We start from the raw sequence: 26,328 nt of genomic DNA on the forward strand, positions 1-26,328 counted from the left end.
TGTTTGATTACAGTTTTTTTTTATATATTTTTGAAATTTCTTTAATAATATTTTATGTTAAATTAATGTTTCATACGTGTCACTAACACTTTCTATACTCCAAATCATTATATGTATATGTGTTTGTATGTATTTATGTACATATATGTGTACATATGTATATATATATATATATATATATATATATATATATATATATATATATATATATATATGTGCGTAGTTATGTGTACGGCATAATCACGTTGACACAGCTGTTCTCCTCAGATCACCGAAATTAAGCAACGTTGAGCCTGGCTAGTACCAGATGGGTGACCATTTTGGAATTCTAGGCGCTGTGTATGCTTTCCGGGTATCTCGGCATTGTTTCCAGTCGTCCTGAACCTCCACTTGCCACTGGTATTCAACAATGTCGACTCAGGAGAGGTGTGGTTGGAGATAGCGCAACTCTTGCCATAAAAATTTCACATGCAAGCACCCTTACAGTGGGTATCCATAGTCTGCCAAGACTGAAAGAGCTGTTATGTATGTATATGTGTATATATGAATATATATATATGTGTGTGTGTGTATGTGAATATATGCATATAGAGGTTTGTGTGTGCATGTACATATTTAGTATTCGTTTTGTTTTGCGATACAATTTCCTTTTCGTTTTAATTTTTAAAACGGTTGCAAACTGATAATAAATAAGATTACGCGCTGCCTATTTAGAATTGCTTTACTTATAGCGAAAAGTAAATAAAATACATAAGTCTTTATAATGCACGTACCAGTCACGAAACGGATACGGCATATTCCAAAAATCATTTAATTTGATCATGTAGCTTTGCTTTTTTTATTCATTTATTTTTTTGTAAAGATAATAAAGATTTATGACGTGCTTGATGGGAGAGAAAGCCAGCCTCCAAATTTCATTGAAATTGGGGCAGGCGATTCTATTTGCCTTTTTCTTTGATTTTCCTATGTTCCTAAAATGACTGTTAAAAATACTTTATCGCTAAAAATCATAGAATTTGATTCTCTTAAGTAAAAACCCCTTTGATCAATATTCGTGTTCTTTTTTGTTTTGTTTTTTTTTTGTTTTGTTTTCTTTTATAACATCTTCATCCCGTTATAGGTAGGTGCATGATAAAGGTTTTTCTTTATTTTTGTTTTTCAAAATGAGTGCAATTCTAAATAAAATAAGCTCCGATTACGCTAATCTTCATCTACATTTGTTATGTATACAATTTACCGGAGTTTTCTTTTTATTTCTTCAATTTCATTAACTGATTTTCTCTAATTTATTATAAAGCTGGAAACATGTCTAGAATTTGAGAAAAAAAAAGTACGCAATTTCTGCAAGAAAAAAGTAAAGGGTCAAATAGTGTGTAGTACCAAGCCCACAACGATACAGTTAATCCCCCTAAAACTAAAAAATAAATCAATTGTTGAGGTTTCTATTAATTTTCTTTCTTTATATATATATATACAATGAGTGGGTGTGGATGTGGATGTGTGTGTGGGTGTGTGTGCAAGAGTATGCTAAGGTCACAATTATTATCGACAGAGACTACGAAATCTGTAAGTCAAGTTCAAATTCCTTGGGATTCAGGTTCAACTAGGTAGATATAGATATTTAAAGTTATAAATCTCCACTTGTTTAATCAGTAATGGGTCACCACTTATCAAGCCCTAGAGGCCATTCTTAGTGTTAATGGTATTATTAGGTAAATAGTTAATAATACAATGAGAAGGTTTGCGAACGATAGGTCGAATTAATTACTTAAAAGGGCAGATCAATAATTTGTTTATATAGGCCTCGAAAGCGACCATATTGTACTCAGCTTGGAAGTAGCTGTGTGGTATTCTGTTTCACAGTTCTTTATATTTACGTTTAAAAAATGGATCAATTAGGAGAATCCCACAAATGTGTGAAACAAGAGGAACTGCTATCTGTTACACCGGTAGACCTTGAGCTTCACAGACGCACATGCCCTTCTGTAAACAAATATACAACACAGAGTTCTTTGGGGTTTTTTTTTTCACCAGCAAGATTTATTTTTAATGTAAGGTGCGTTAATTTTTATTATTTTATTTGCAAAATTTTTTAATATTATTATTTTAACAAAACTTTAAACAAACACACACAGATAATTATTTTGCATTTTAATAGCTATATTATTTTTAATAGGCATCTTAAATTTTTAAATGAGAAAAAACATGAGTAGCATAATTTTCGTATCGTATCTATTTCACTGGATTCGTCAGGTGGTTAACCGCGACGGTATAGGAATGCTGAGTCTCTTAACTGTATCCTCAGTGATTACTGTCTTCCATAGTCGTTTTCGTCTCATCACATTTTTGACCAACTAATCCTCTGGCCTGCTTTGGGTAGGAGTGAAACCGCTTTGTTGAGACAATGCTCACCTGGAACCGTAGAGAATCAACACCTCTATACACTACGCCACGGGTTCCGAAGAGCGATCAAGAAGATTAATTGGCCAAAATCGTGGCGAGACGACAACTATGGAAGGCAGTAATTACGGAAGATACAGTTAAGAGACTCGGCATTCCTATCCCATCGCGTTTAACAACCTAACGAAGGTCAGGCGAATAGTTAGCCGAAGCGTTGTAAAAAAAAACTATGAAGATGAAAATAACAGTCCACAAATAAATAAATATATTAATTTCTCTTCTACAAGGATTAAAATAAAATCTATGTATTAATACGATAGCGTGTGTGTTATTTTCTGTGTCACGTTTACATCTGGGTCGTTTAATTGTTATATTCTTCTATTTCTTGTTATAAATAATTTTACCAAGAATTCTTCACACGTTTTGGTTTCGGTTTCGACTATAGCTGATGGCACTTAAATCAGCTATTTTTTAATACATAATTTTATCGAGATATTTTCATAAGTTTTGGTTACAGTTTCGATTATTGCTGAAGGAACTCAAGTTCTGTATATATACATATATTTTTTAATAAGTTTTTATTTCGGTTTCGATTCAAGCTAATGCACCCAAGTCATGTGGATATATATATTTTTTTATTTTTGAACTCGCAACTTTATAACATATAAATATACGTTAGAACATTAACTATAATATATACAAATTCTGCAAGAATTAAAATATCATATATAAGTGTGCTTTGCCAGGCGTTCGTGCTCGCTTAGATAAATACTTTTGCAGTTTTAATAAAAAAGATACAATAATATCAGTGCGTCTCCATTTACACTGAACATTTACAAAATACCAACATCAATATATTACGTATGAATGAGTCCCATGTGAAATTTCCACAGGTCCTGCTAGTAAATATTATTTTATTATTGATAAAATAATATTTATTTAATTTTAATTTTCCGGTTTCCCTCATGTGCTGCGTTCCTTATGCCGTAATTGATTATTAAAATGGTTTGTCTTTTGCCTTCTATCATATTTTTAAACACTAAAATCTTTGTTACAGAGTAAAACGTGGCTGAGATATACGAAAGCCTGCTTAGAATAAGCAAACAGGTTATAAAAATGATTTTATATAGTCAGTCAATTATGCAATTTACTTAGCAAATATGTACAAGAAACTCGAGGGTGAGAATCATAATAAATAGATCGTTTAAAGCAACAGCTCGGCTTGTGGGAGATTGGTTGTAAGTAGAAAATCTTAATATAAAATTAATACGTATTCCTGTACAAATTCGTTCAAAACATTTACAAAAAATCAATGGTTGTCCAATGAACCAACTTTCACCTACGTTCGCCGCATATCAAATCAACTTCATCTTCTCGAAGTCGTTTTTGACCCTCAATGTAATACGGGTTTTTTAAGCTGATGATACAGTATTTAGGAACAAAACTTTGCAACAGAGTTGAGCAAAAAAAAAATAGGAAAGTACTAAGGATAGTATTACACTCGGTGGCCCTTAACGGGCTAAAAAAAAGCTATTCACAATTCTCAACTCATGCGAACCCTGACAAAATCAGTATGCATACATGTTCTACTAAAGTCATTTGCACATACAGTCAAATGCATAAGCACACTAAGAAATCAGCACACATAAACTGTCTAGTTACCTCAAACTATCGCATTTAGATACACATTGACAGAAAATAAACGTATATACACATTCACTTTTAACACGCGTAACTTCTCTCTCTGAACTATCTGCAATAAAAATTCCGCTTATCAAACGAACATTTACTAACGTTAAATAAGATTTAACCAGTAGTATATATATATATATATATATATATATATATATATATACTATTGTGTTCCGTCTCTTTTAGTCAACACTTACGTTTATGTTTTTATCCAACTTGTCAGTGTAGATCTTACTATTTTTCTAATGCGCAACAACAGTTTACACCTTAGTGAAGCTACAGTCTACACTGCAACACATTTAGTTCTTTAAATTCTACACCGTCATGTAGAGCGCCTGTCTTTTGTAGTTGCTTAACACGTGTTGTTGTCAGCCACGACGATGAATAATGATGGCCACAAAACCAGGACAAACCCATCTGGCAGGCATATGCATAGATCATTAAAACGCATTTTAATAAAATAAAGCATGTTAATATTTTGGAAACGACTACTTTAATAACAACTTACAATTCGTAATATAATAAACAATGAAAATAATATAATTTTCTTTTTTTATTATTTGTTTTTATGTTTTTAAACTTAAGATAGACATGTATTATTATATTTTTAAATTTCAGATAAGTTATCTCCTCTGTGATTATTTAAATATATTTCACGTTCGAGGCCATCTGGGTTTAACTAAGTAATTTTGAAATAGATTTTATCGAAGTACGTTATTATGTTCCCAATAACACGGTGCAACAGTAACAAATGTAAATTGGCTAACAGGAAGGGAAATTTGATTTTTTTAGCTTAAATGCTGCCTGAGTCTGTCTTTGAAAATTTTACATGATAACTTTATAACCACTTAGCCACCATACCCTTCTCTTAAGGAAAAATATTAAATGTCAATGTTTATTTGAAGTTTTATCGAAATAATAGCGAAATTATTATTGTAATAATTTCATATAAAGATTTTTTATTTATTTTTTTATTAGCGATTCTGTGGTATCTTTTCTTTCTTCTCGCCCTCTGAGCGCTCTTAAGAGAGAAGTTATCTGGCCTTTGTATTTTAGTCGCCCCACATTTTGGGAGGTATTATTTGTAATTATTAATTTATTATTAAAATAAAAATATTTAAATATTATTACGCGCATAAAAATAAACACGCATGTTTCGAAGTATCACTTTTCTTAAATATCTTTATGTATAATTATTACAATAATAATTTTATTATATATATATATATATATATATATATATATATATATATATATATATATATTAAATTGTAATTCAATGAATTTCATAAAACTCTCATTGAAATGAAATGAAGTGGTTGAGTTTTATATCAAATAATTTTTATTATTCTAAGCAAGACAAAGAATGCTTTAGAAAATTAATCTCCTTAACCTATAGGGTTTCGATGTCTACCATCTCATCAGAGGAGAGAAAATATTAGCAAATAGTTATAAAGGTATGAACCCTATTTGCTAAAGTCAGTGAGACATGGACAGTCAAAGTGAAAATAATACATTTATCAGAAGTCCTGTAGCAGGAGGATTTGTAGAAAAAGGATATGAATGTTTTTGTAGATCCTGCTTGCTTGGTAAAATCCATGTTATACGTTCTTTACATCCGTTTGGTAATAATGTCCAAGCTATATATTGGGTAATACGCATAGCTGTGTAGATATCCGAATCGGGTAAGTGCTTGTTTAAACTTGTTTGTGGGTCCAGCGATAATATATATATATATATATATATATATATATATATATATATATATATATATATATATATATATATACGAGAGAGAGAGAGTATTGGATAAACGTAAGATACAGCTGAAATAATTCTATGTATGACAATAGGTGTATTTTATGCCAAATTGGGACAATAGATGAATACTTGATACAATCTAGTAGATGGGAATTTAACTTTTTTGTTCAAATTCAGAAAAGAGCTTCGCTGCCATGGGAAAATGACTAATGACAAATTAAGATATCAATCGGTAAAAGATTTAAGTATTTTTTTTTATTTTGCTTTTCACAAAATTATAGATTTTCACCAAAACTTTAGGGAAATCTGCCAATAATAATCGGGCAAGATAATCACTTCCTATGTGTTGTCACGCCATCCAGTCTCCATGCACGTGTGTAACAATAACTGTTTTCGCTGTCATTAGGATTGTTTGGATTCCACAAACTACCGTTCTCATCTTGGGGGTTATTTTCACCAAGGTTCTGTCGATGCAATCTCCGATCTTCTTCTACTGTATCTTGTCGAACTCTGGCAAACTTTGTTAAACTCGAGAAACGTCCTGTCAGACTCTGGCTTCTTCGCCGGATTTCGAACCGAGTCTTTTTTTTTTTTAACCCACGGGGGTAGCATGCTCTCTTTTTATCAGACATGCGTAGAAGACTTAAGTAATTCGCAATTATATTTTGAGTATAGACCGCATTGAGGGTTGAACCTTTAACCTCCAGAATAGTGTAACTTTCAACTGAATTTCAACAAGTACTTTATCCACTACGCCACGGATCAAGATGAGAATAGTAGTCTGATAAATCCAAATAATATGAATAATCGATCCTCATCTCAAAAATTCAGAAACATTTTCACTGTGATTTGGCTTCTTTTTTTATGATATGAATTTACAGATACATGCTTGCATTTGAATGCGTTCGATGCATATACCGTGATCGTCCACTCGTTGTGTTCGCTCGTGTCCGGTGCTTAACATTGGGCGAAGTGTCAATCATATAGTTCCGATCACTGTGACACAGATTTTCAACAAAGCCACAACTAAAATTCAAAATAAGTAACAATGTTTGATTTTGCGGTTACAATAATCTTTACTTTCTAAGGTGAACGGCACGTACTTCTTATAGAACACAAAGACAAGCCTACTTAAATTTCTCACTGCATCATAATGTATACATCCCGTCGTTTCTATGACAAAGGAATTTTATATACAAAGAAAATCACAACTACGTTGTATCTTTAATAAGATTCAAGACTTTTTCGTACAGCCATTTTTATTTTTATTGATAGTACATACATTAAACTCTAGTCCGCTTTGAAGTAATCTCCTCCGGCTTCAATGTACTTGTTGTAGCGTTTCAGCAACTTCTGGAAGGCCCCATGAGAGTCCTTTTGTGTTAGCATGTCCATGACTTCCGTCACGGCCTTTTCATCTCATTAATTGTCTCATAACGACAACCGCTAATGTTTTCATTAAGATTAGGGGAATAATCAATCACAGGGAGAAAGGTCTGGACCATAGGGAAGGCGAGGACTGTCTTGATGTCCATATTGGTCAAATAGTCTCTGACAAGGATGGAACACTCTTGAGACAAACTTTGCGCAGATCTTCTGCATCTTCAACATCAAAATGTGCACTTATAGACACACGATGGTCCTTATCCATGAAATTCTTTATTTGGCCAATCGACTCTGGTGTTCTGTTTTTTTCACATACTCCCTGCCTTCCTTTAATCTCTTATGCAATTCAAAAACTGATGCTCGATACATGCAAGATGATTTTATACAGATACGCAGGAAGACTGCACCTTTTCGCGTGAAAAGAGGAAAAGGACTTTTATCTAGTTTCTCACGCGAACTTTGACTCGCGGATCACCGCTAGAAGTCAAAATAGGACGAGGGATTTAATTCCCATTAAAGGGGGTCATCGTCCGAGAGTTGGTTTCGTTCCAAGCATGGAAATCTAAGAAAACATAATAGAGTAATGAACGGGTACTAAATGGTGCACAATTACCCAGTACAGAGTCGCATTCCGTCTCCTGTCCTAGCCTATTAGTTTGTTAATGCCATCTGATGCCATTCTATTGGGTTTACAATACCTAGCCGGTCACGCAGATAAAGGATTTAGGTTTCAATCTCTTCTGTAAAATGCTGGCTGCCAGCGACCCCCCCCTCTCACTTTGGACTAATTATGATAAGGTCACGTTGGTCTGATCTTTGCGCACAATTTAATGACATTTGCTCGGCGCTTAGATTGCTATGTACATCTGCGTGTTCTTATCTGGCAAACTATTATTTAGAGAGCTTATATAACTGGCTTCCGCGCGATGACATATCCATCACAGACTAATAGGCTTAAGGCAGTAATTTCTTATCGGTTTAAGTAAGTTCAAAGGCAGTGTAATGTTCAGCTGTACGATTTACAACTGATATTGAAAAGTTTATAAAGAAACACATTACGAAAATATCTAATCGGAGCCAAACACATGAACTAATACTCTGCAACTGTCGTAATTTATATATATACTAGCAAGCCACCTGGCGTCTCCCGGTCGTAATATACGCTTAAATATGATATTTTAATTCATGTAGAGTACATATTTATTATTAGAGAGGCAATTCGCTATCGATTATTATATTGAAACTAATATATAGTAGTGGGATCCAAACTATATATACACACACACACACATATATATATATATATATATATATATATATATATATATGTGTGTGTGTGTGTGTATAGTTTTGATCTCATTAATATATATTAGGTTCAATATAATTATATATATATGACTTGGATGCCATCAGCTAGAATCGAAACCAAAACATACAACTGTCCACTCTTATTCCTTAGCCTCTGAGCCATGCCCATACACACACACACACACACACATATATATATATATATATATATATATATATATATATATATATATATATATATATATATATACTAGACTACCCGTGATCCGTTGGGTCAGTATGTTATATTAGCTATGGAATTCATGTATGAGCGTGACACTTTTTTTTTCTATAAAAGTATATTAAAATGAAAAATCACGGACGGATCACTCAAACATGAAAAAAAATCCTCCTTATTCGTGTAAAGTTACCTATTTTTCCGAACAATCGCTCAAAAATTAAAAATTAAACATGATTTTCCTACGAATCGAACGCCGGGGAAAGTTATTTAGCAGCAAAAACACACATGAACCTACCAATGAGACATATAAGAATGAAAACTCCATATTGGAATCCTTCAACCAAGTTATAGAAACTTAAAATCTAAACAAAAATAATTAATTAAACTTGAAGCAAAAAAAATAACACCTAAATAAATAAAATAAAATAAAACTAATATTGAAACAGATCAGTAAATGTGTCAACAAATTCACCGTTCTCACACAACTATTTTGTATCAAGAAATGCAAACAAAAATAATAAAAGAAGGTAGGAAGGAAGGAAAAGGGACGGACAGAGAGTAGTAGTAGTAGTAGTAGTAGTAGTAGTCTTGGCTTTACTACCATTGTTATGTTTGTCAACGGGTTAAAGTTGTTTAGTTGTAAGAAAATAGTGACAGTATAGTTGTGATAAAGAATAGTTGCAAAATAACCCCACTCTTCCCATGTTAAATAATAATTTCGAAATAATAACGTTTATATTTCAGTGCGCAGATCAAAATCTGTTTATTTGTGTTTATTTTTACGTTGTTATGGGTTAATGTTTATGCGCGCATGCGCAACCGGATGTCGTAAACCGGAAAGTGGGTTACATCACTCGTTACAAGGTCATTTGAGTTGTGTGTGTGTGTGTGTGTGTGTATATATTTTAAAGATGGAAACGCCCGATCGTCGAGGAGAAAATGTAAGCAAGCCCGGACGGTCCAGTTTTATAATTTTACGAGACTACTTGTAATTCGTTGGGTCAATATATGTTATAGCTAGCTATACAATAGTGAGTATATAGAATTAATGTATAAATGTGATACTCATGGCGAAAAGAAAATATTTTTAACAATTACGTAAATGTATCAAGAATATATACATTTTTGTTACATAACAGAAACATTTGTGTGAAATTATGTTAAAATCAAAAAATATAGATAAATTTCTCTGATTCGTTTCAATATTAAACCGAATTATACCACCGGTATATGTGTGTGTGATTTTCTTCACTGGATTCTATATACATAATAAAAATTATTAATTGGCGAATGTTTTTTGTTTCCTTTTTTTTCTGCTATGATAAAGTGCAGTGAACTAAGTATTATGGTATCCGTTCGATGCACAGTTAGGGATTAATACAGACTAGTGAAACCTGAGGAAATTCTACATGGGACTCATTCATACGCAATTTATTGATGTTGGCATTCTGTAGATGTTCAGTGTAAATGGAGACACTGATATTATTGTAGCTTTTTTGTTAAAACTGCAAAAAATTTTAAGCTAGTACGAACGCCCCGCAAAACCCGGTCGTAAAGTACGCTTAAATATTATACTTTATTTCTTTCAGATTTTGTATATATTATTATAGAGTTAACATTCTATCGATTTTTATGTATTATAAAGTTGCAATTTCAAAAATAAAAAATATATCCATATGACTTGTGTGCATTATCTTGAACCGAAACCGAAATAAAAACTTATGAAAAAATATGTGTATGTATGTATGTATGTATGTGTATATATATATATATATATATATATATATATATAACCTGAGTTCCTTCGACCATAACCGAAACTTATGACAAATTCTTTATAAAATTCTTTATTAAAAAATAGACAACTTAAGTGCCATTAGCTATAATCGAAACCGAAACCAAAACTTATGAAGAATTCTTAGTAAAATTATTTGACAAAAAAACTGCAGTACATAACATTTAAATGACCCAGATGTAAGCGTGATATTGAAAATAACATACACGCTATCGTATTAATATATAGATTATTCACCACGATACCACATAAATTTGGTGGTTTTCGTTAAAAGTCGCACTTTGTTTACAAAACTATTCGGCGGAAGTGGTGTAAGACAAATTTTAAGGTACGGATGACCAACACTGTATATGTGACTTTTTTAAAAAGCAAATATGAAAATAGAAGTTTTATTCAAGAAGTTTTTATCTGGACTCTTTTTAAACATAAAGAAGTAAGACTTTTATAATAAAAATGTTTTTGCACTGTCTTTTTGTTTGTTTTTGTTTTTTGACTGTTTTTATTTGTTTTTTTTGTTTTTTGCATTTGTTTTTTTTGTTGTTGTTTTTGTTTTTTTTTTGTTATTTTTTGTTTTTTTTTGTTTTTGTTATTTTTTGTTTTTGTTATTTTTTGTTTTTGTTATTTTTTGTTTTTTGTTTTTGTTATTTTTTTGTTTTTGTTGTTTTTTGCTTTTTTTGTTGTTTTTTGCTTTTTTGTTGCTTTTTTTTGTTTATTTTTTTGTTTCTTTTTGGTTTTTGGGTTTTTTGTCTTTGTTTTTTTTTGTTATGTTTGTTTTTTGTTTGTTTTTTTGTTTTTGTTTTTGTTTTTTTGGGGGGGGGTATTTTTTGTTTTTGTTTGTTTTTATTTTTTTGTTTTTTTTTTTTTGTTTTTTTGTATTTTTTTGTTTGTTTTTGTTTTTTTTGTACCAAACATCAGGTGTTGGTAATTTTTTCTGACCATAAAAGTAGAACTGTTAAAATAAAATATCTATGAACTGTTTTTTAATATATTATGATTTTTTTCAATAATATGTTTATGAATTGCTTTTTACTCAAGTAAAAAACAGTTCATAAATATATTTAAAAAGAAATTCATAAATATTTTTTATAACAGTTATATTTTTGTTTGATGTAAAAAAAAAATTACCAACCCATGATGTTTGATTAAAAAAAACAACAGTTCATAAACATATTTTTATTATAAAAAGTTTATAATTTTGTTATACAGTTCAAATAAAGACTGTTTGAATGAATATGTACACACACATATAGAGAGACAAATAAATAACATGGTATATCCTTTTATATTTACTTAAAAATTGCTCAATACATATAACGTAGAAGTATAAAACTATATTCATAGCAAGTAAATTACACAAACTTTTGAAGGGAGAAAGTATAATGCAATACAAACGTGAAGATTAAATGGGTGCATCATAACAAATATCTGTTCAGTTTTAATTATGTTTTTAACTTGTATTTTCCAATCACGTCTCTGTTTTTATATTTTTTCCCCATGCATACTATTTATATCTTTTTTTTTCTTCAGTGGAAATATTCGTCTCATGAAACCATTGGATTACGAAGAAGAACCTTATCACACGTTGGTCGCGTTTGTTCGAAACAGCGCAAAGGTAAGTGAACTTTTACGAATCTAAGAACGTGTTCTGGCCTTGTATTGCCTGACTCTCTTCGTCTGTGGAATCCATTGGAAACAAAGCCCTATACAAAGATCAAACAGACTTTTCCTTGAGTCTAATTGTAAAGCAAATCCAAGGGTTGAATCAGTGTTTGTATTAGATAATTTAGTCTGCGTCCATAACCAGCAAGGATACCGTTTTCTTATTTTATATTATCCTTTATTCTATTCATAACTTGAAAATTGTAGATATTTTTTTTAATATTAAAAATCATTTCAAGGTTGTTCGTGTGCGTACACAAGAAGGAACATTTCTGAGCAACGCCGGTAGGCTTGTTAGCCATTTATACATTGAATTCTTAGTATTTTGCGCTATTTGTTGCACTCGAAGACGACCTTGTTGTAGTTAGCAGAGTAGCAGTATTGTGGCAACGTGTTGTACCGATTAGAACTTTTTGAAAATGTGTCTAATACTAGTAACCCGAACAGTTGCGGTAGTAGTGTTGCATAAACAAGGTTTGTGTTTGAATGCAAAACGGATTGAGTGACCCTTTAATGTATAGAGAGGTGACCCCAGAACAGAAATCGACGAACCACGTGATTTTAAGGCTGATATTTTTTATCGTTTTGTCTAGCGATATATAAAGCAGGAAAGGCTTGTTTAGTGCGCTGTCCGAAATTAGGACAGTGCTCATACTATGTCTAAATATAACATGAAGAGCTATTGTCTGCTTTTGTCTCTCCCACTCAAATGCTAGTGGTCTATCTCTCGTATGCTTTCTTTGACTGCTTTTATATTTATAAGATAAACTAGCAGAGGCACCCGACCTTGCCTGGTCGGAAATACGCTTAAATATAGTATCTTAATTTATGCAAATTTCATATATAATAGTGCCAATTCTGTATTGATTATTATATACTAGCGGGGCGTGGCACCCGTCTTTGACCGGTCGTAAAATACGCTTGGATATATTTTGATTCGTCCATATTTCGTATATATTATTATAGAGTCTTGATTTCAAAAGTAAAAAAGGAAAAATAAAACGTATGTCGGTGCCATCAGCTAGAATCGAAACCTAAAGAAAAACTACCATTCAAAGTTGGCGACGCTATCATTGTACCAACGTGACACGCATATGAACTAATTATAAATAAACTAAGATTAATGTATAAAATGTGTAAGGATTTTTCAATTTTGACCCTTTTTTTACCCTTTTAAAAAACTATTTTAACCGGCTAAAGACCCATAAAAGGGCGGTCCGTAAAAATTCAATCATTTGAGGGCCCCTAGCGCCGCTCTGTGACTTTTAGTTTCGGAAAAGATAGAGTTTGAAAATATGAAGACGGACAGACAGACATATAGCTGTTTATGTTAGACTTTTATTAAAGACTAAACATCAGCGCCCGAGTGATTCCATCCACTGAGAAGCAAGAAAGTAGGTTCACGACGACGATGATATGGAGGTATAATAGTTTATATATGCATTAGTAAGGGAAATTTATAACATGAGAATTAGTTGTAGTTGTGAATTTCTTACAAGCATGAATAATGAGAATAATTAATATTTCTTATCGCCAAAATACAGGCATAGAAGACTTACTTTATGAAACAAATAAGGCGACTATTAAGATGTAGATTTTACGTTACTGCTAAAGAAGAATATATATTGCTTGTTTTAGTGTTATTTAGAACTAGCAGGCAGACCCGACGTTGTCCGAGATTCAATGGGAATTAACGAATATTTCACCCTCCCATATTGTCATCGAAACTGCTGAAATCGATCATTTTTCAATCAAATCGCCTAATTGCTTGCTCTAAATGGGGTCCCATCGCTGTATACCGAAAGGAAGCTTTATATGCCTCGCCGCAATAACTTGGTCGACAATACACTGTAGTTTACATTGCATTGTATGGAACTTACTGTTGATTTTATAAAATTATGTTTATATAATGGCTTGAATTCAAGTTTTAAATGCAAAAATCAAGTATCATGATTTCATTGTACTCTAAACAGAAACATTGATGTTAGTCTGTATAAGGCGTTAACTTTGGTAAATACCACCTATTTCTTTATTCATCGGATTATTTTCGATTATCGATACCTATCGAAGACATTCCGATACAAAACTTAGCAAAGAACACTGCCAAGTACATAAAGTACATTAGTTTGAAATTACAAAACAATCGGCCCAGCCGTTTAGGGTCCATAGGAAACGAAGTCTCTTCTACACACGCAGTTTTTTTTTTATAATAGAGATTAAGAAGTCAGTGGTTCCCTGATATCAGTTACTACAAGATGACAACCTTTTTAAAAGAGAGAAAATTGAAAACTACAATGATTGGCATTCATCATATAAAAAAAACAATGAACCCGGGTGTATTTAAAAAAAAATAAAAAGAAGAAATAGACTTGGCGCTATTTGCGTTTTGAATTTCTAACGGTTTTTTTTGGGGGGGTGAGCGAAAAAACATTTTTCACTATTCACCAATAACATTCAGTGTGAATACACCTGAAGATGATCGGAGGTTACATCGGCCGAACCGCTGTGGAAAAAACATTCAAGATTAGAAAAATGGTCTAAATAATACAAATAATAGTTACAATAATTGTTATTTTGAATTTAATTAAAATCTATTGAATTATTTTTTAATCTATTGAACATGTTTGATTTATGACTAGCGTGGCATACTCGACGTTGCAGCAACTAATTTTTTTCATCAGTAACAATTGATTTCATACACCTGTTAGATGTGAGGAAAATTTTAGTGTAAAAAAAAACAACTAATTGAGATAAAAACTGCGAGTTACATATTGCATCAAAAAGCGAATATGCGAGCTTTACAAAAAATAGAAATGAAAACGAAAGGAAAGTTTTATTTAAAACTAATCCGGTCTTTGTTTAGAATCTATGAATAATAACGCAAAATAAAACATTATCCGAACATTTATTGAATTAAAATATTTTTAGCTTTTATGAAATAATTAGAATTTAGAAATAAATTACAACAGACGTTTTTTGTATTCGTATGAAAATGTACAACTTAAAAAAAACAACACAAGAAAACTTTTTGAAAATGTATGAGTTTTTTAAACAAACTTTTTGATGAACATATATATTCCTTGTTTGATATATATATATATATATATATATATATATATATATATATATAAACATTTAATTCCCAAATTTACTTTACATTTATAAAAAAAATAGGTTGCATTAATGCATAACACAACAAAACAGAGTCTAAGCAAAGTTTTATTTTTGAATGAAGCAATAAAATGAAGAAAAAAGAATGTGAAGGTAAATATGTTTTTTATAATTGAACTAGCAGGGCTACCCGGCGTTGCTCGGGACCGTATAAACAATGAAAAAACAAAAGCAGATATTGAATATATGTTTTATTCTTAGGGGAGAGGAATCTTTCATCTCTATGTATTATTTGTTTTATCTACCCTAGGACTGGTATTGTTCATGTAATTGAATGATTATTCACTGATTAGGCTTCATTTTGTGAATGTTTGGTAATTTTTTTATGTCATAGCTGTGTTATTTAAAACTAATCCGGTCTTTGTTTAGAATCTATGAAGTAATTGTGTGCCATCGATTAATTCATATTTTTATCGATAAATATTAAGAACAAGGGAATATATTTGACTGGTAAAAGTGAAACAGCCTTGTCTTTAATTTTGATTATCTGTTATGAAGATTAAGCTCTCTCCTCTTGGCTTGTAAATATAGATTTGTATGCCAGATTATTATTCCATTTATTCATTATCAGTTATTATTAAGATTATGATTAAGCTTCCATTTTATTTATTTTGTTCATAAAAAATAAATTTGCATACGTCGTTCTGAAATCTATGCAAACACATATAATGTAGATTGCATTCCTTGTGTAATTTCGAAATCCTCATATTTTCGAAGTAAACGCTATATTTTTAGTGAAATTTGGATATTTTGTACGTATCTCCGAATTTGTGCTGTTCGAAAATTGACAGGCATGTAAATAGGGCAGAATAAGAACAAAATGACATGTCGGGTTAGGGACATGTATGAGGTTGGATGAACCTTTCTTAAGCAAACCACCATAGTCAGTCATCTTCATATAGTATGAATCCGAAGATTCTGTTTTCAAATTGGTTTTTCGGTTGTTGTTTGTTTAGTCAGAATTCTTTCTAGAAAGGCAACCGGGATTATGGGAGGGACCATGCGAAGGTTGCCAACATCCTAAGTGAAAGTGATTCTTGTGGAACGAACTGAATTCGAACCTGGGACACAGTTCCTGTGTCGTTAACCATTAACCCACCGTTACCTCTCACCATAATTAGTAAAGTTAGCTTCACAAAAAAAAAGCTCTAATTGACATGGCTTTCTTTCAGCTACTTCGCAATATACAGGCTATCTTATGAACAATAGTGTCTTGCAATCGTACCATTAATAAGTAACCTAAAACGTTAACGACCTAAAAACCTAATACACAGATGAACGCTTAGAATGTTGTCGATACAAATCTGGGGTTGATATTTCGAGTGTACACGTGCTTTAAACTACAAGTACCTGTGGTATCGTTAACATATAACTCTGAAACGTTATAAAATAAATCTTTTCGCGTAGGTTACCTAAATAATTGTCGCTACATTTTAAAAACAAAAATCGTTAGTAAATCTATTCACAGTCAAAAGAAAAAAGGCAGACATTTTGTCGCTTTACTTTTAAACATCGAAAAAGATTAAAAATACACGGGAATGAAATCACACCTAGAAAAAAAAAAATAATCATTTATGGAAAATTTTCGGAATGAAGCATAGAACTAAAAAGAGAAATAATATTGACTTTTTTTTCACATGGGAATGTAGAACTAACATAAATAAAATTTGATTAGATTTTATTTTGCCTTTATTGTACACTAGCGGATGGTACCCGGCGTTGCCCGGGTGTTTGGAGGTGTGTGTGGTTTTGGGTAAATCAAAATTCCGAGGGGTGGGGGGGTTAAAATAAAAAAAAAGTTTTGGTAGGTAAGTATGAGGATCGAACCCGAACCCTTGAGGCAAAGTTGGAAATTAAAGTGTGAAAAAAAACATGCGCGACGTTAACCATTAGGCCACCGCAAAATACTAACGGAAACCTGTTTGAATTTATTTATTTTATTTAACTATTTAGAATTGGCAGGTGCACGTTTTAATGACTTAATGAGGTAAACTTTTACTGCGGGACAGTATTTTAGTTACTGCGGGAACGCTTTTTTATTTTTATTTTCCAAGATGATATGGGGGGGGGGCAGCTCACCATAACAAGGGGATTGTCCAAATTGAATAGCAATTGTCTGATATAAGGAAAAATTTCCACATTGATCAAATCTGATTGCTTTTGGACATTTCTGGCGATCGCGACCGGAAAAAAAATACCGCCCGAATCAGTGTCGCTTGTATTATACGAAAAAGCCTAATCCACATGCGACGAGCGAAAAATGTTGAATATTTATCTTTTCAAATTCGAGCAAATTAAATAGACAGGCGACCTCCGTTGTTAACTCGTAGATATTATGATTTATATGTCATATAAGTTGTGAGCCGACCGACCGCTTCTCGGAAAAAAGCCTTTTACAGACATACATAAAAAGCGAACATACATACATACATACATACACACACACATTTTCGCTTTTATATTTATAGATGTTCATTTATTTACATGTGATTACTATTTCTCATTAGTTCTAATAATGATTATTATATGTAGCAAATTTACGAATTGTGGTAAAGATGTGTATGCCCAAATGAAAATATTTTAAATGACGTGTTATTACATAAACATGGATTCCTTAGTGAGTACTTTAGGATCAAATGACAATATTTGAATCCACATCAAAAACAACGGTGTGTGTGTGTGGGGTGGGGGGGTGGGGGGGGTTACAGAAGATCAGATCAAAACATGGTACTATAAGTTTTAAGCCTAGAACGGGAAGAGATCGAAAATTAATGTGTCAATGGGTTTGTTTATATTTACAAACAAATCGCTCCGACTTTCTCTAACCATATTTGATTTCGGAGGAAGCTGTAAGCCATCTTGAAAGAAAGTTATGTAACATTATTAATAAATAAAACAAATATTATGATCTTAGTATAAAATATCTGAGCACTTTGATATCTTATACAAAAAAGCTTCTCTCTCTCTCTCTCTCTCTATCTATCTATCTATCTATCTATCTATATTGAAATAAGAAAATATTGAAAATAAGAAAAAACAATAATTACCAAAGCAGCATCGTTTTTTATCATACAATCAATCCTATATATATATATATATATATATATATATATATATATATATATATATATATATATATATATATAGGATTGATTGTATGATAAAAACGATGCTGCTTTGGTAATTATTGTTTTTTCTTATTTTCAATATTTCGAACGGTCCTCTGTTTTTGTCAACAATTGACACGAAACGTTATATATATATATATATATATATATATATATATATATATATATATGTGTGTATATATATATATATTGTAAAACAAGTATTGTGCAATCTTCAAGTCAACTTCTTTTTAACCGGCATTGCTCGAATCTAATAACAAGATGTCCAATACGACTAGACGCAATGCCGGGATTAGCAGAGGAGGCTCCCACACAAAGCATTCGGTATTTCCAAATTCATTCAGTACTGACCAGGCTTAATGCGCTGTATATAGACAAATGTGACCTAACTATGTAAGAAGAATGTAACTCGCTGTATAAAATGATGCTCGAAAATCATAAATTTTAATGAAATGCCCTGAGAGATTCAACTACTTGTTTTAAAAAAGTCGGGTTCATTTGCGCCTTCATGATGTTATCAGTTTGTAAATTTTCAACTGTGGATATAACAAGATTATAGCGTGTTTGAAGTAAAGGAAGGCACAGTAATTTCAGTGGCATAAAAACATCTGTATGCATTTGCTAACTAGCATGGTGATCCGACGTTGCTCGGGATCGAATGATGATCACCGAATGTTTCACACTCCCATATTTTTATTTTTATCGGAATCAGTGAAATCGATCATTTTTCAATCAAATCGATTCATTGCCTGTTTTCGTTGGGGACCCATCGCGGTGCATCGGGAGGAAGCTCGCATGCGTATCGCTATATCTTATGTCACAAGACATTGCAGTCTACATTGCACTGTAGATATTCTACTGTTCATTTTATAAAATTAGTTTTTATATATAATGACTTGAATTAAATTTTAATTGCAAAAGTAAAGTATAATACTTCAGTTGCGTTCTAAAGAGAAACATAGATTTAAGAACGCGCCTCTGTCATATCAAAGAACCTACTGTTGATATATGTTGAGCCTTTCAACTTGTGCGGTAATAAGACTTCTCAAATGCACTTGTGATGTTAGGCTGTGTAAGGTGTTAACTTCGGTCCGCATCCCCTTTTCTTGCTTTCATCGGATTATTTCAATCGTCGATACTTCTCGAAGACATTCCAATACAAAACCTGTCTATGAACACTGCCAGGCACATGAAGTTCCTTTATGTGAAATTTCATAAAAATCGGCCCAGCCATTTTCGAATCGATAGGGAACAAACACATAAATACACAGACAAAATTCCTTTTATATAATATTTATCAATAAATGCATTAAAATTGGGTAATTATCTCATCTATTCATGGATTACTTTCGTAATCAAAAATATTAATTTTTGGTAATAAAAAAAAAATTACTTTGATTTCCATGTTTTCGTCCCAGATATGTGGACGTTATTTTTTTTACACGTATATAAATATTTGTTCGTAAAAAAGTGTATAACGAAAAATGCGGGCGGTCCATAGCGTAATTAATTGAATCTGACCGATTTCTTTCTTTTTTTCTAAAAAAAAAAAAAAAAAAAAAAAGAAGCGAAACGAAAACGTTGCCGTTTTGTAAAGGGTTAATGTTGTTGATGTTTTCCTTTCCGATTTCAAAAATATACACAAGAACCAAATGCGCATGATCGCAAAGAAATAATTGTATAATAGCGCGTAATCTTTCAAATACGCTCTCCGTTCGCCTCGGGTCACAAAGTAGTTCCATGAATGTTTACAACGAGAATATTAATAATGTTTATCCTTGTTCGATTTTCTATGCCCCAAGGATGAGCAAAGAACGGGGAAGGAAAATATTCGAATAAGCACAACGACAGCATTAAAAATGGTGTCCACAAATGCGATTACATTTATTTTCTGGGAACATAGTCTAATTGATAGAACAGAGGGCCAAGCGAGTGGTTCTCGCTAGATCACCGGTTAAGCAACATTAAGCTTGGCCAATACCAGATAGGTGACTATTTGGGAATGGAAGGCGCTATATGTATTTAGGTATGCGAATATATATATAATCCTTTGAACCGCCTTCTGATATTTTTAAGGTTACTGTACAGATAGTAGATAGAGTTCCTAAACATCTAGAAAGGGGGGATCTGTTGAAACAAAACACCAGCTTCCAATTTGTCATAAGACGACATGGAAGTAGTTAGGCTCAGAAAACTGTCATCTATATATAAAGTAGTAGCGTTCGTGTGTGTGTGTTCCTATATACAACTCTCCTACAGCCCACACCACTGGACCGATCATGATCAAAGTTGGCATAATGATGGTCCCCCACCTAGAGATGGTGCACACCATTTTTCAAAGTTAAGATCAAATCTATGTATATATATATATATATATATACATATATATATATATATATATATATATATATATATATATATATATATATGTATATATATATATACTTTCCTACAGTTCACACCACTTGATCGATCATGCCAAACCTGGCATGATTATTGTTCCCCTACCTAGGGATGATGCAAACCATTTTCCAAGGTGAAGATCAAACGTCAAGGTCATAGCCTATGTATATATACTCTTCTACAGACCACACCGCTGGATTGATTATGGCCAAACCTGACATGATGATGATCTCCGACCTAGAGATGGTGTACACCATTTTTCAAGGTCAAAGGTTTGTCATATTTGGTGCCGTTCTTTATAAACTCCTCCACCTAGAGATGGTGCATACCACGTTGGGGTTCGCCACTATACCGGGGGCGGGCGGCTATGATGCCGACCAAGTTCTTTATGAATTTGAATCAGATCATCCTCCTCCACATACTTTTTTCTACAGACATTTAAAATTGTCGCAGACTCTTGAAAGTTCAGTATGTTATTATTATATATCAGGTGAGATGACCGACCAATTTCTATGATTGAATGTTCAAGTAAACAGCTACATCAGGGATTAGAATACGCCGTACTAAAGCCTGATTGTCACAACTGGTGAATTTCAAAACTGTAATCTGGACGTGATGACACTTTAAAAGAAAGATTTAAAATAAGATTCTGTTTTAAACTTGGAAACAAATGCCACAGAAACGTATAGACTTCTTAAGATTGCTCTTGGACAATCTTGCATGAATAGAGCACCAGTTCGTTAGTTGCATAAGAGATTCAAGGAAAGCAAGGAGTTTGTGAAGGATGATTTGTGGGAGAAGTAAGGAAGTCAGAACACTAGAGTTGATTGGCCAAATAACGAATTTAAGGAATAAGGGCCGTCGTGTGTCTATAGGGACAATAAGTGCGCATTTTGGTGTCAGTGTGGAAACTGTATACACAATTATTTGCGAGGAACTGCATTCGCGGAAGATTTTCGCTAACTTTATCTCAAAGGTGCTCAGAGACGATCACAGACTATTTGACTAAAATGGGCATCAAAACAGTTCCTCACCCTCTCTTTAGTCCAGACTTGTGACTTTGGCTCATTTCCTAAGATCAAGGAAAATCTTGGAGGCTATCGTTATGAGACAATTGAGAAAATGAAAGAGGCTGTGATGAGGGTCATTCACATGCTCACACAAGCGGACTATCATGGGGACTTCTATAAGTGCATTGTAGCCGGAGGAGATTACTTCGAAGGGTACTTGAGTTCCATGCGTGCACTATCAATAAAATGCCCATTCGAAAAAAGTCTGGGAAATTATTGAAGGTTCTTCGTAATCCCTGGGGGAATGCTCTTATGACTAATGAAAAGATACTATGCTCATCGATCCATTTCGTATGAATAAGATGATTCTGATGTTGGTATTGGTTTCCCCGATACTTTTGCATATAAAGGTATTTCTAGAAAAACACGGACTACTTACAAGACTGACCACATGAAGGTTGTTAACATCCTAAGTGAAAATGTTTCTGTGATACGAACTGAATGTTATATTTATGTGCCTCTTTTACAAGTATTTTAATGGAAAGTGCTCCGAAGAACTCCAAGCACTTGTACCTCCTCGACGTAAATACGCCCGACAGATCTGACAAGCAGCAAAATTTAGATACCGGAAAGCCGTCTACTCAGATACTTTCTTCCTGCGAACTGTTCGACTTTGGAATTCTCTCTCGGTTCCCTGCTTCCTTGACTGCACTGACATGCAGAAGTTCAAGTGTTACATAAACAGACATCTTCTTGCTCAACTCCTTACATAGTATCCCTACAAATGTGGTCCCAACTAGTAGCCCCTTACGTCCAGAATGCACTGTGCCTTGTTTCGGGTTAAAAAGCAGTAAAAACAAGTATGCATCGTTAACCATCTAGCCATCGTCATCGTCCATATTACATTATACCCTCAAAAAAAAGTAGCTTCACCTTGATTGTGAATTGAAAATATAGATTACTCTGAAATAATGATAAACTGGACTTCGCATTAAAAGAAGTTTCAGTTTCAGATAGACGGAAACAAAATCTGTATTAATAGGATGAGTATGTGATTTCACACATATAACCTCAAGTTGTTGAATTGCCGTAAAAGAGATAACCCCAAACCATGTCATTTAATATATGCCGCTCGACGCTGTCCAGTGCAACATACATAATTATATTTAAAAAATGACTAATAACTCCAGACAGCAATTGAGCTCAGCTTGCTGATATCCCATGTGTACATTGTTAACCATTAGCGCACTTGCACCTCCTTACCGGAAAATAACGAATGGTACGAAACGATGTTAGACTTAAAGGTTAATGAAATCATCTAGAAGGAGTTTTCTCTGAGACTAATGCACATTAAATGGAAAATCTTTCGATGACTTCGCCGAAAAACGGTGGCGGATCGATAGACGGCGGAGACTGCGGACGAATACGAAGAATTGGTTTCGTTAAATCGATTCTACGGAATTGATTTGAATGAGCGAATAATCAGGTTCTGAATTTACGTTCTGAAAATATAATTCACAAACGAAGCTCAATGTTTATATTAGATCAAATCGCGTTACTCCAGAAACCCCCTCTCTCCCTCTCTCTCTCTCTCTCTCTCTCTCTATATATATATATATATATATATATATATATATATATATATATATGAAATAAGAATTACAGTTCAGTTTACCAAAATTATCCAAGATGGCAAAGCTTAAGTGTATTATAAATATTGAAGAGTTGTGGAAGCCTGTTCTAGTCTCACACAAACGACTGGGGGATATATATAATATATCCACCAGTCCTCAACAAATTGGTGACACCCGAACGTGAGATGAACACGCATTTCCTTTTATACCACAAGTCCCGCAACAAACCGGCAACCGACTGATGTGAAACAAACACGCATGGTGACCCTACTTTTTTAAAATTAATTGTTTGTGGCGATACGCGCGTTTTATTCGATAAACAAAAAAATCGAACTTTTCAACAAAGAAAAACAACAAGTGAACTACTACCGACAAGAATCTCAACAAGCAACAATGGCATTGAACCCCCTTTTCCTCTTCGTGCTTACGGACCTCATTTTTCCAGAAATCTTTTCCATTTCAGACAACCGGCACATCACCCCGTTATTTGACTTAACACAAGCAATGTTGGGTATACAGACGGCGAGGAAAAAGAATTTCTCCAGCAGCGGACGAACAACAATGACGACACCCCTTGTCAGACTCGGCAGAAAAATAAACACGGAGCTGTCGACTTCATACCGAATTAAAAAAAAAATCGTGCTTGACAAACATTTTTCACGATTTCCTGACATTACCCTGCAACAAACGCGAGGAGCAAAATCACATGGGGCTATACACATTCTCTCCGGCACAGCAGAGGCAACAACAAAGTAACAATAACAGGACATCCCAATCAACACATAGGAAGAATTGGAATCAACTCACAATTGGAAGTTTCGTTGTCAGCCGGCAACTGGGCACTCACCGTTCAACACGAACGAATGCGCAACAAGCGCCCGTACAGGCAATGTACACACACTCACTTGCGAAGACACATGTCAACACGAACAAAATTTTCCTTCCAAACGAACAAATCACTTCACTGTCATAGCAACTCGTTGTACATGTCAGCACAAAAAAAAAAAACAAATGTCAGCCTAAAAAAAGAGTAAACGCATTTTCCACGCGTAAGTAAATACTTTTTTATGGACACACTCTGTTTTTGAAATAACCACACCAACAGCAAAAAAAATAGGACGAAAAGTCAATTGCCCAAAACATTACTTATTTAAAAAAAAAAATACACTACATAAATTTTTCCTGGGAAGGGGAGTATTGTGCAAGCCTGTTCTAGTCTCACACAAAACACGCGTTCGCATCTCAAGCCACTTTTCTTGTCGCACACATTGGTGACGTCACTTCCTTTTAAGTGAAATCCAGACATGCGCAGTCAGAACACTGACCCCGGTATAAAAGTCAACAACAACGTTCAACTTCCTCTTTCTTCCCTTTTGCCTTGGTTTGTCAACCAGACAAGTTCGCGTCCACAGCTTGTGCCCTGAAGACACTTCCACGTGGCCGACTGCTACCATGCACGCGCAGCTTTACTGAGGTCAACCCTCTCTCTCTCTCTCTCTTTCTTTTTCTACATGCTGGAATGACATTTCTCTTTCTCCTACTTTATTCCTTTTTTTCCACGCGCGTAATCGTCAACGACTGAATTGAACACGTGTTCCACCTAAACCATTTCTTTTCAACAGAAAATATACGACATGTTTATTTTATTCAGCAATTGAGTTTTTTTTTCCTTCCTTCCATTCATTTCATTATTTTCTTTTGCAGCGAATTGGGATTATTATGTTCTGATCCGCAACAGAGTTAATATTTATAAAGTATTTATTCGAAACTCCGCAGATTAAGGACTATTCACTTATTTTGGGCTTCCTTTTTTAAAATTAAATGTTTTAACTCTTTTTCAAAGTGTTTTTAACATGTTTTATTAGCTACTTGTTCCTATATATATATATATATATATATATATATATATATATAGAGAGAGAGAGAGAGAGAGAGAGAGAGAGAGAGAGATGTAAAACAAAATTTACATAGAACTTTATGGTATTATGAAATCAATAAAGACAAAAATAAGAAAAGAAAATGGTACTGTGAGGGGTTTAAATTTATCTCCGCTTTTCTATTGTATATATTTTTAAATATATTGCACCTGTTACATTTTTTTTCGGATATGCCTACACATATGAGTATTTCGGATCAATATATACGCATATGAGTACTTTGGATCAACATATGAAGTTCTCTTGAGGATTTTTATTTTATCTAGGAACCTTGCATTAGATTATACTTTTGGCGGATTTTATTTTGGGCAATTATTGTTTTCTTCAGAATGACTCTTCAAGGACATTAATTGGACAATCTTTAAAGTTTCGACTTTTTTCTCCATCTTACCTTCACGTAAAATTTCTCTCTTCCTTACTCCACGTAATATACATTTTCATATTCTTTCTCCTGTTATTTTTCGTATCGTTTGCCTACTTTTCTTTTTGCCACTATTTCTCGATGCTTTACTTTTTACTTCTTTAATACATCCCTATTATTTTATTCCCTGCTGTTCTTTTTTTTTCATTTCTAAATATTCTAAAGTTGTTTTTTTTTTTTTTTATATATCCTTATATTTGCATGATGCTAGGTTTTTGATGAAGAGCATTTAGATTCGAAATGCCATGGTCTAAGTTTTTTTTCCTACTATCCCCTCATTTTCATCCTTATTGATATGATGATACAATAAAGTTTTTATCTCTCATTTTTTTTTTAAATTTAATATATAAATTGCTCTTCTCAACTGTGTAGAGCTTCTATCTTGATAGGTTTGTTTTAATAA

The 26,328-nt window shown here is 33.0% G+C and overlaps 1 protein-coding gene across 7 annotated transcripts in view; it reads left to right on the forward strand.

The window, feature by feature from the left end:
• The window catches only part of LOC145287853 (protocadherin Fat 3-like), a 1,926,363-nt gene that overhangs the window by 1,496,590 nt on the left and 403,445 nt on the right, over positions 1 to 26,328 (forward strand). For all 7 annotated transcript variants that reach the window (XM_080135727.1, XM_080135730.1, XM_080135731.1 and 4 more), the window contains one exon: positions 12,090 to 12,174. In XM_080135727.1, coding sequence (XP_079991853.1) covers positions 12,090 to 12,174 — 85 coding nt within the window. The remainder of the gene's footprint in view (positions 1 to 12,089; positions 12,175 to 26,328) is intronic.

Source organism: Euprymna scolopes, chromosome 11, assembly GCF_053919585.1.
Source record: "Euprymna scolopes isolate OS-2025 chromosome 11, ASM5391958v1, whole genome shotgun sequence".
In the NCBI taxonomy this organism is placed as follows: domain Eukaryota; kingdom Metazoa; phylum Mollusca; class Cephalopoda; order Sepiida; family Sepiolidae; genus Euprymna; species Euprymna scolopes.